An 11,376-nucleotide genomic window follows, 5' to 3' on the forward strand; every position below is an offset into this window, starting at 1 on the left:
AACAGCACTGTGTCCATCTAAAAAACAGAAAGAATGTGCCAGTCTTAACATCTGAAATATAACAGTGCTCTCTGCATAGGTTGGTTGGCACTGATAGACGTTCTGTATTGAAATACACTAACTGCAGTACTAATTTTCTTCTACATCTACATGGATGCTCTGCAAATTACATTAAAGTGCCTGGCAGAGAGTTCATCGAACCACCTTCCCAATTCTCTATTATTCCAATCTCGTATAGTGCGCAGAAAGAATGAACACCTATATCTTTCTGTACGAGCTCTAATTTCCCTTATTTTATCATGGTGATCGTTCCTCCCTATGTAGGTCAGTGTCAACAAAATATTTTTGCATTCGGAGGAGAAAGTTGATGATTGGAATTTCGTGAGAAGATTCCGTTGCAATGAAAAAGCCTTTCTTTTAATGATTTCCAGCGCAAATCCTGTAATGATACATTCTCTCCCATATTTCCCGATAATACAAAACGTGCTGCCTTTCTTTGAACTTTTTCTATGTACTCCGTCACTCCTATCTGGTAAGGATCCCACACCCCACAGCAGTATTCTAAAAGAGGACAGACGAGAATAGTGTAGGCAGTCTCCTTAGTAAGTCTGTTACATTTTCTAAGTATCCTCCCAATAAAGCACAGTGTTTGGTTGGCCTGCCGCACAACATTTTCTGTGTGTTCCTTCCAATTTAAGTTGTTCGTAATTGTAATACCTAGGTATTTAGTTAAGTTTACAGCTTTTAGATTAGACTGATTTATCGTGTAACCGAAGTTTGAGTTCCTTTTAGCACTCTTGTGAATGTCCTCACAGTTTTCGTTGTGTAGGGTCAACTGCCACTTTTCGCACCATTCAGATATTTTTTCGAAATTGTTTTGCAGTTTGTTTTGATCTTCTGATGACTTAGTCAGTTGATAAATGACAGTGTCATCTGCAAACAACCGAAGACAGCTGCTCAGATTGTCTCCAGAATCGTTTATATAGATGAGGAACAACAAAGGGCCTAGAACACTACCTTGGGGAACGTCGGAAATGACTTCTGTTGTACTCCAAGACTTTCCGTCAATTACTACGAACTGTGACCCTTCTGACAGGAAATCACAAAGAGTCACGTATCTGAGATGATATTCCATAAGCACTACAAGCCGCGTGTGTGGTACAATGTCAAAAGCCTTCCGAAAATCCAGAAATATGGAATCGATCTGATGTCCTTTGCCAATAGCACTCAACACTTCATGTGAATAAAGAGCTAGTTGTGTTTCACAGGAACGTTATTTTCTAAACCCATGTTGACTGTGTGTCAATAGACCATTTTCTTTGAGGTAATTCGTAATTTTTGAACACAATATATGTTCCAAAATACTGCTGCATATCAACGTTAACAATATGGGCCTGTAATTTAGTGGATTACTCCTACTACTTTTCTTGAATATTGGTGTGACCTGTGCAAAACAAACATTTGGCATGTTTGTTTTGTAGTTCTTGCAACAGTGTTCTAATCCATTTTGTGTGCCAAGGAGGATGAGCTCTGTCATTTGTTAATTTATTCGGTATAAAACTCAACTGCTGCCGATACTATTTCTTTGAATTTAAGCCACATCTGGTCTACACTTATTTGATTAATTTGGAATGAGTGGAGATCCTGTAAGGAAGGCATCAAGTGAATTTTTATCTGCTTTTTTGAATAGGTATATTTTTCACTTATTTTTTGAGGATTTGGGGATTACAATATTCAATCTTGCTGCGTCAACTCTGTGTTCACTAATCCCTGAATCGGTTTTGGTGCTCGTTATTAACTCAGGATTATTTGTTGCTAAGAAGTCAAATGTGTTTCCACAACCATTTACTATTCGCATAGGCTCATGAGCTAACTGCTCGAAATAATTTTTGGAGACTGTCTTTAGCACAATTTCGGATGATACTTTATGCGTACCTCCAGAGTTACACACGTATTTTCACCAACATATCAAGGTTAAATTAGTCACCACCAACTATTATTGTATGAGTCGAGTACGTGTTTGAAATAGCTCAAGTTTTCTTTGAACCTTTCAGCAACATCTACATGTACATTTATACTCCGCAAGCCACCCAACGGTGTGTGGCGGAGGGCACTTTACGTGCCACTGTCATTACCTGCCTTTCCTGTTCGTCGCGTATCGTTCGCGGGAAGAACGACTGTCTGAAAGCCTCCGTGTGCGCTCTAATCTCTCTAATTTTACATTTGTGATCTCCTCGGGAGGTATAAGTAGGGGGAAGCAATATATTCGATACCTCATCCAGAAACGCACCCTCTCGAAACCTGGCGAGCAAGCTACACCGCGATGCAGAGCGCCTCTCTTGCAGAGTCTGCCACTTGAGTTTGTTAAACATCTCCGTAACGCTATCACAGTTACCAAATAACCCTGTGACGAAATGTGCCGCTCTTATTTGGATAACTGTATCATCTGAACTGGGAAGTCGGTAAAAGATTCCAATTATTATTTTATTCCAGGTGCCAAGAGTGACCTCTGCCCATACCAACTGACAGGAAGTATCTACTTAAATTTCATGACAAGATAAACTACTTCTGACAGCAACAAACATGCCACTGCCAACCACGTTTAGCCTATCCTTTCGGAACACCTTTAGGTTCTTCGCAAAAATTTCGGTTGAGCTTATATCCGGCTTTAGCCAGCTTTCAGTGCCTATAACGATTTGCGCATCGGTGCTTTCTATTAGCGCTTGGAGCTCTGGTACTTTCCCATCACCACTACAACAGTTTACAAATGTTATACCAATGCTTCCTGTATCTATGTTCTTCCTGTGTTCAGCCTGCACCCTTTGTGACTGAAGCCCTTCTTGTGTTTTCCCGAGACCCTCTATCCTAAAAAACCTCCCAGTCCACGCCACACAGCCCCTGCTACCCGTGTAGCCGCCTTCTGCATATAGTGGACACCTGACCTATTCAGCGGAACCTGAAACCCGACCACTCTTTGGCACAAGTCGAGGAATCTGCAGCCTACATGGTCGCAGAACCGTCTGAGCCTCTGATTCAGACCACTCGGCTCTGTACCAGAGGTCCACAATCGGTCCTGTCGACTATGCTGCAAATGGTCAGCTCTGCTTTCATCTTGAAAGCAGGACTGGCAGCCTTTACCACCTCTGTTAGCCGCTCGAATCCAGAGAGAATCTCTTCTGATCAAAAGTTACACACATTATTGGTACCGACGTGAGCAACCAGCTGCAGTTGGCTGCACCCTGTACTCTTCATGGCATCCGTGAGGACCCTTTCCACGTCTGGAACGACTCCACCTGTTACCCACATGGCGTGCACATTGGCTTTCTTACCCTTCTTGTCAGCTAATTCCCTAAGGGGCCCCATAACGCGCCTAACATTGGAGCTCCCAACTATCAATAATCCCACCATCTACAATTGCCCAGATCTTGTAGGCTGAGTGGTTTCCTCTGACACAGGACAGGCAACAGCATCTGGCTCAATGGCAGTGTCAGCCAGAGACAGCATCTGGAACCTGTTTGTCAGACAAACCGGGGAGGCCTTACATGCGGCCGCCTGAGAAGTCTTTTGCCGCCTGCTTCGCACCAGGGCGACCTCGCACTCGACCACAGGTGAAGGGTCAGCCTCAGTGTGAGCAGTAACTGGGTTGGCCACCAGTGAGGACAGATCGGAGGACTCTGACGTGCTGGACGTCCGTTGGATCACCACAGCCGGCCCACAACAGTGGTGCTAATCCACTGCAGCCTCAAGCTGTGTAACCGAAGCCATCATGGCCTGAAGCTGAGAACGAAGTGTCACCAACTCTGTTAGCATCCGCACACAACAATCGCAGTCCCTGTCCATACTAAAGACCATGGAAAACTAACCTATGCAGATAAACGGGCTATGAGCACATGCTGCACAACACTACTCTAGATCCTGACGGAAACACACGAACTGTGTCTAGTAATACGCAGATATTCGAAAACCTAACTAGCACTCAGGTGAAACTAAATAATTTGCCCCTGATTAGGAACTTGTACTATGTCACAAAATCAATTTACTTTCCGATGCAAATGGAAACGCTTCAATTGTAGCTATTGGATATTAAATTTAAATGCAGAAACTCAAGAAACTAAACTGTTAAAACACGCAGATGATACAATAAAATTCGCTCCTGGTTAGGAACTTGTAAATGACACAACAGTGGTTACTTTCCTGTTGCTGCATGTCTGTCAGCTACTGCTGCCTTCCAACATACAGTTACTAACCTGACAGTTGTGGTAACGGCACAGGTGCTGCCAGGACATGGTTCCTTTCAACACCAAAACATGCATCTTTCTTCTCAGAATGCAAAACGAATTTGTCAATTTGACTTTGTGGCTTTCTTCAGTGACGAGTGATTCAGTTACAGTTACCTGAGAAGTATCTCACTTCCGTATTGTTGCTTAAATGAAGGCATAAAATGTGTGTATAATTTTAAAAATATATTTCAAATTCCATGAACAAGAGTAATATAAATGTAGTAGAAAAGTTGTTCGAGAATGTAAATACTTCGTGTGTGTGTGTGTGTGTGTGTGTGTGTGTGTGTGTGTGTGTACAATTTTCTGTACATTGTTAGTAAAGAATAGTACAAATCCAGTAAGATCTTCTGTCTTTGTTTTTTGTAGCACCAAGTGTTGCTGATGTTCAGGCAGCCATAGAGCGTATTTTTCCTCTAGTCTATGAATTTCGTAAGGAGCGTACAAAAGAAGATTTACTTGCAATGGAGTGGAAGCGCAGAGGACAGAAACGGAAACGCAGTTACACGCACATAGAGATTGAAGAACCAGATGGTTTTGAGGACCCCTTGATGGACACGGAGGATGATGATGAAAATTATGACAGTGAAAAAAGCTGGGATTGAACTTCCAAATTTGTGGAGTGTTATTGAGAAAAGTGTGGAAAACTGATTGTGTAAACTCATATCATGGAAAGACTTGTGCTGCAGACTGAAGTGTGTTTGTAGGAAATACATGATTGTATAAAGTGCATGTGATTTGAATTATGAGCAGTAAGTGTCCAGAGCATTTTCAAAAATGAAATGAGAAGTAACATTTTCATGTATATTGTTACTTTTAATTTACTTGCACAGTGTTAGAATGCCTTGAATGTGCTTGCTATAATACTCATTATTTATGACCGCATTTTTTTTGCAGTCTCATCACATCATAATGTTATTTATTTACATTGCATGTTAAAGAAATCACCTTTATAAATAAACTTGCATAAGTTTTTTGCAGAATGCACATTTGTAAACTTTACTCATGCAAGTGTTTATCATTTGTAAGTTAAGAGTAGTTTATGGCATTCTGAGTCACAAAAGATGACTGCAGTTAAAAAATAAGTGGGAACAAAAATTATTTACATTTTGCAGAAAGTGTTTATAGTGTTGTTTGTGAACAAAAGATGTATTACTCATGTTGAAATAAATTGCTTCTGTACAGTTTTGAATGAGGCAATAGTGTGCAAAACATGTAATCAACCCTTGTACAAAGAAAATACAATCTATTATTAAGATTCATTTTATAAAGTAATTTGTGACTGAAATTTTGTTTTAGACTTCAGATTGACGTGTACGATAAGGAAGAAGCGATTTCATTCAATGCATTGGTAACTGCAATAAATGTGACTGCCTGTTTCTGTGTTAACCAGTGCCAGTGATGTATTCCAAATATAAACTATTGTGTGTGTTCGTGGTGTTAAGTGTTTTCATTTTAATTGTTATTTAACAAGAGTTTTTTTGTTACATATTTTACTTCAGACAGTAAGAAACAGGATGATATTGAAGAGTTTGTGATACAGCTGCTACTGCTAAACCATAACCGAAGTGGTTTTTGTTCCACCGCATTTGTGAATGTCTTCACTATTAGTCATTTAGTGAATTTTTGTATTTGTTCACCAGTTACTTAATAATATATCAATATATGCTGTAATTTCAGTTGGAGTTATTAAATCCCAATTTTCCTTGGTGCAAGCTTGTATATGTAACAGAAGTTCCACAGGTTACTATGTATGGGTGAAATGTGCTGTGGTTTATTCAACTTTCTCTGTTGGTCAGAGATGCATTAGGGGTCCTGAAGCTGCTACTTGTTACAATGTGATACAGCAGGTAGGAATGTGATGTAACACAATTGAATGAGGTGGGATTCACTCTCACTAGAATATGTAACAAGTACTACTACTACTACTACTACTACTACTAGTAGTAGTAGTAGTAGTAGTAGTAGTAGTAGTAGTAGTAGTACTGTTGTTTCCAGCTCCGCACACTCATTACAAACGAATCTGCAAATAGCTGTTGATTAACAGCTTTTTTATTTGTTGATGAATTAGAAGTTTATTGCCTTGTTTAAAACCTTAGGCTCAACACACTTCGGTAAATGCTTTTACGATTTTAATTTCAGAATAACACTTGCAGTTTGCATCATGTCATTATGCTCTTTCATGTTTGAACAATCTACTTTTCATGAACTTAAAATAATTAGTGAGTATTCCAATAAATTGCTGGATCAAACCCAGAGAAAAATAGTGAAATTGGTTTCCGTAGTTTCACAGAAAGAGAGAACTGATATTTTCCAACTTCCAGATTACCAGTAACTCACAGCTTTCTGCAATATGAGGCAGAAGTTTAGAGCATACAATGTTCAGTGAAGAAATGACTTAAGTTTCAAGAAGCAATATGTAGGGGTTTAATTATACATGGTGTTTCAAAAACACTACTTCAAGCTCTGGGGAAAGTTTCCTTACAATGGTCTCAAAAATGTATACCTTAATAGCTAAGTGTACTTCATCTTTGCTACTGTGAAACCTCTTCTATTGGATAAGTATGATATTGCAGTGCATGTGTTAAGAACAACAGTGCTGTGTCCCTTTGGACGTGCATGTGTGTGTGTGAAGGAACATTGCATTGTTCCTTTTAACAACACAGGCATTGCAATATTGTATTTGTTCACCGATACTAGGCAGCAACTTTAATTTAAAAATGCCCTCTGCTGTATGGGAATTACACAATGTGTAAAAGTACAGGTTGTGACACACAAATGAAGACATGGAAGTTTTGGTCTGGCCAGGAGTCGTGCCCAGATAGCCAAAGCATTTAAGGTGACAGCTCGCATAAGGCGGGAAATCTGGATTCAAGTCCTGGTCCAGCACAAATTTTAATTGTATTATGAAAAACACCTTTTACCATTAATGAAGAGATTGATGTCACACAATTTTATTCACATTAAGACTACATTTCCAAATTTAGGCAAATCAGGTGCGCGCGCCCAAACACACGCACGCACACACACACACACACACACACACACACACACACACACACACACACACACGACTTTGTCAGTGCAAGGAAAGAGAATCCACACCATAATTAAACCAGTTTTATCACATAATAGAAAAATGTTAGATCTCTGCAAAAAATTCCTCTAAAATTTTTATATTTATGTTAAGAGGAAAAGTAGAATGGGTTTGTAACTTTAGTTTGTGTGCACTAGTAAACATTTAAATAAAGGCGTTTTTTGCACAACTGCATTTATATTTCTGGTCACACCTGTTACACTTGGATCCAAAGACCGATTAATGACCAGATTTGACTAGCTTAATTAAAGACTTAAAAATGCCAGTTCTTCTTATGTTTTCAGTTATTTGCTTTTTTGTAAAAACTAAATATAACGAACCAGACATTTGTACAGTTCCAAGAATCAGTTATTAAAACAAAATTGTTGAATTAACTAGTACATGTGGCGTTACCACGTATCGGAAAGGGTCTGTTTCTGTGTACAGATAATAGGAAAGTGCTTTGGCAGTTGATCAGAGAGAGAAGTCAATGGTGGAAGCTAGTAGCTTCTTATGCTTTGATGCTTGGCATTGTTGCACAGCAAACTGTGATTTTATAAATTGTGATTGATATACAGCAGTAATGAGCTGACATGGCTTTTGGAAATAAACAAGTAGAAAACATCTTGTCTAGTTTAATAATTAAATCACCCATTGCCCAACTTTTGAAAACAGCTGGAGAAAGCGTAGCTCTGAATTTGAATATTCTTTGGCCTGGAAATACGGGACTGGAACCTCAATTAAACAAAATTTGGAAAATACACTGACAGAAAAGAAACTAAAACATCAAGTAGGCAGGTGTGTTTGTACATTTCAGAGATGTCTATTCAAATTTTGTGCAAGAGTCACTAGTAGTGCCACTGTGAGGGTGCGAATCAGATTTGCTTTAAATACATGCTGTAACGGTCGTAAGTTTGTTACCTTTGAGATTTTACATGGTGGGTTATTAGTCAAGAATGCCTTTAAGATGACACACATTATCAGTGCCTCACTGAGTTTGAACAATGTTGTGTAATAGGGCTACGAGAAGCTGGATGTTCCTTCTGTGAAGCTGTAGAAAGACTTAGCAGGAATGTAGCCATTGCACATGATTGCTGGCAGCGGTGGTCACAAGAAGACCAGGCCCTCGATGGCCATGTGATACTTCCGAGAGGACCGACATTGGTGTTCGGTGTGTGGCTCTGGCGCATCATGCTGCAGTTTGAGCTGTAATCGGCACCACACAACAAACTGTTGCAAATGGATTACTTCAAGGAGTGCTCTGAGGCAGATGCCCTGTAGTGTGCATTCCACTGACCTCAAACCGTCGCCATTTGCGACTTCAGTTGTCAAATGAGAACTCATTGGACGGCAGGGTGGAGGGCTGTTGTGTATTCTGATGAAAGCTGTTTCTGCCCCAGTGCCAGTGATGGTCATGTGTTGGTTTGGAGGAGGCCAGCGGAGTGTCCGCAACCAACCTGTCTGCACATTGGACCTGCACCTGGAGTTATGGTCTGGGGTGGAATTTTGTATGACTGCAGTAGCATTCTCATGGTTATCTCACGCACCCTGACTGCAAATTTGTAGGTCAGTATGCTGACTCGACTTGTGCTGCTACTCGTGAACATCATTCCAGGTGGTGGTTCCCAACAGGATGACACTCGCCCGCATAGTGCTGTTGTAAACCAACGAGCTCTACAGAGTGTCAACAAGTGCCTTGGCCTCCTTGATCACCAGATCTGTCTCCAGTCAAGCTCATATTGGACATCATTAGACAACAATTCCAGCATCATCCACAACAAACATTAACCATCCGTGTGTTGACCGACCAAGTGCAGCAGGCATGGAACAGCATTTCAAAAGTGATGTCCAGCACCCTTACAACACAGTGTGTGCACATTTACATGCTTGCATTCAACATTCTTGTGGTTACATCAGTTACTAATGTACCAGCATTTCTCATTTGCAATGGCTTGTCTTATGCTTACATTAACCTGTGATCTTGCAGTGTTAATCACTTGAATATGTTAGCTAGAGAAGTGTATCCCCAAAATTTGATTGCTCCATATTAATAATTTTTTGGTGTTGCAATTTTTTTTTTCATCACTGTATAAAGTATGTATGGCATTTGTTGAATTTTCATTCAATGGGCAATATAAAAGTTCCTTGTGCATCTGAAATAACTCTGCGTACAATGTCCACGACTTAGTCTCTTTAGAGTGTTCTGAACCTAATACTGATCCTGCCTCGAAAAATTGATATACACGGAACAAACCCACTATCACTTGTCCAGGTAATATTTTGTTGTATTTCCTTTGTGTCATCCATAATGAACGTGTTCGCAAAATAACCATTATTGCACTAACATTCACTTCAGCGCTAAAAGTTCAATTTGTATGGCGCAGTGTGTGTGACAGAATTGAAAAATGATGCTGTTGACGAGTGAATTAGGTGATAGTCGCCTAGCTACTGCATATCTCCCCATTCTGTGGCTTCTTAGCTCTGTGCTGCTCTGGTAAGAATTAACCATAATGCTGGCTTTTGTGTAACTGTGTAAGAGAACGTAAGACTCTGTTCTAGTAAGTCTTTGAAACTTCCTGAGGTCTAAACTTTGTACTGGGATGGATCTCAAACCTGGACTTAACCTTTCAAAGAGCAGTTGCTCTTCCCAACTGAGTTATCCAGCACAACTCGCGATTTGGTTCAATTCTGACAGCACCTGTCTCCTACTTTCCAAATTTAACAAACATTTCTACACACCTTGTGGGTCTAGCACACCTCGAAGAAAGAGTACTGCAGGAAAAAGGCACAGCCTCAGCGTCGGGGATCATTTCCAAAATGAATCTTTGCTCTACAGCTGAATATGCGCTATTTTGAAAATCCCTGGTAGATTAAAACTATGTGCCACACCAGGATTCAAATACGGAACCTTGCCTTTTGTGGACATTGATTTTATTGGTCAAGTCGTACTGGCATGGCGCGCAACCTGTTCTCGCAACTACATTTCTGGCAGCCACTCTGCATTGGAATCTGCCAGGAAGTTCCAATATAGCATAAATATAGATTCACTGCAAAAGCAATCCCTTATGATATTACAGAGAAGCAGCTTGACAACAGCCTTTCTTCCCGGAGTGCTACTCCAGAAAATATATGGGAGATATTCTGTGAAGTCCGAAAAGGAGAGAAGTACTGACAAATTGGAGCTGTGGGTTTAGACCTTGAGACATACGTGAATAAATAATTCAGAGCATTGTCTGAAAAATGCAAGGTTCAGGTCCCAATCTCGCACAGGTTTAATCTGCCACGATCTTTCAGATTCTTGAACACTCCACTGAAGGGTGAAAGAGATTGAGGGGTTATCATGCTAAAGGGGCTCAGTAACAAAATGTACATTCTCAGTTATTCAGAACAAACTTTGTTCTAATAACAAGAACCTAAATATGCACTAACTCCACATTAACACTTGCTGGAAGACTTTAGGAAAGGAAGTTATCACTTGGTACGATCCATAAATAACAAATAAACGCTGACTTTTATAAATAAATTTGCACTGAAATGCTAAACAGGCTAAGTCCACCAAGCAAGTTCTGCGATTTTTGTACCTCTTGCACCTCAGGTAGGTATTCCTTCATACGTCTGAGGTATCTTTTTTTCCTCTCTGAATACAATTCTTTTGCACCAGTGACCTCGCTGAATGCGATTATTTTGAAATCTTCACTACACCACGCTTTTCCAACACACACATTATTTCCCATCCTGTTTCACAAAATGCCTTTTTGTATCTTAATTACCCCAGGTGTTGTGGTTTTAATCAATGAGGCAGAACTTACATTAACCCTAATTGTGTTAATGATAATATCAGCTGCTGGCTGAAAGTCCATAAATAATTGCCTTTCATCTGAACAAATTTAAATTGTTGCTTATTGCGCGGTGGTGTTACGGGGGAGTGCCCTTTCATAGAAAATGAATCTGCTCTGTCTCCTTCAGACCAACACGCACGAGGTTGCAAGTGTGCAGTACTTCTGCTTATGAGGAAAATGGAAA

The 11,376-nt window shown here is 40.1% G+C and overlaps 1 protein-coding gene across 1 annotated transcript in view; it reads left to right on the top strand.

Moving 5' to 3' along the window:
* The window catches only part of LOC124595184 (TATA box-binding protein-like 1), a 43,580-nt gene extending 37,629 nt beyond the window's left edge, over window positions 1-5,951 (top strand). The window contains exon 5 of the mRNA XM_047133802.1: window positions 4,647-5,951. Within this exon, the coding sequence (XP_046989758.1) occupies window positions 4,647-4,882 (236 nt within the window). The 3' untranslated portion in view covers window positions 4,883-5,951. The remainder of the gene's footprint in view (window positions 1-4,646) is intronic.
* The last annotated feature ends 5,425 nt before the right edge of the window (window positions 5,952-11,376 follow it).

The sequence above is a fragment of the Schistocerca americana genome, chromosome 2 (genome assembly GCF_021461395.2).
Source record: "Schistocerca americana isolate TAMUIC-IGC-003095 chromosome 2, iqSchAmer2.1, whole genome shotgun sequence".
NCBI lineage: Eukaryota > Metazoa > Arthropoda > Insecta > Orthoptera > Acrididae > Schistocerca > Schistocerca americana.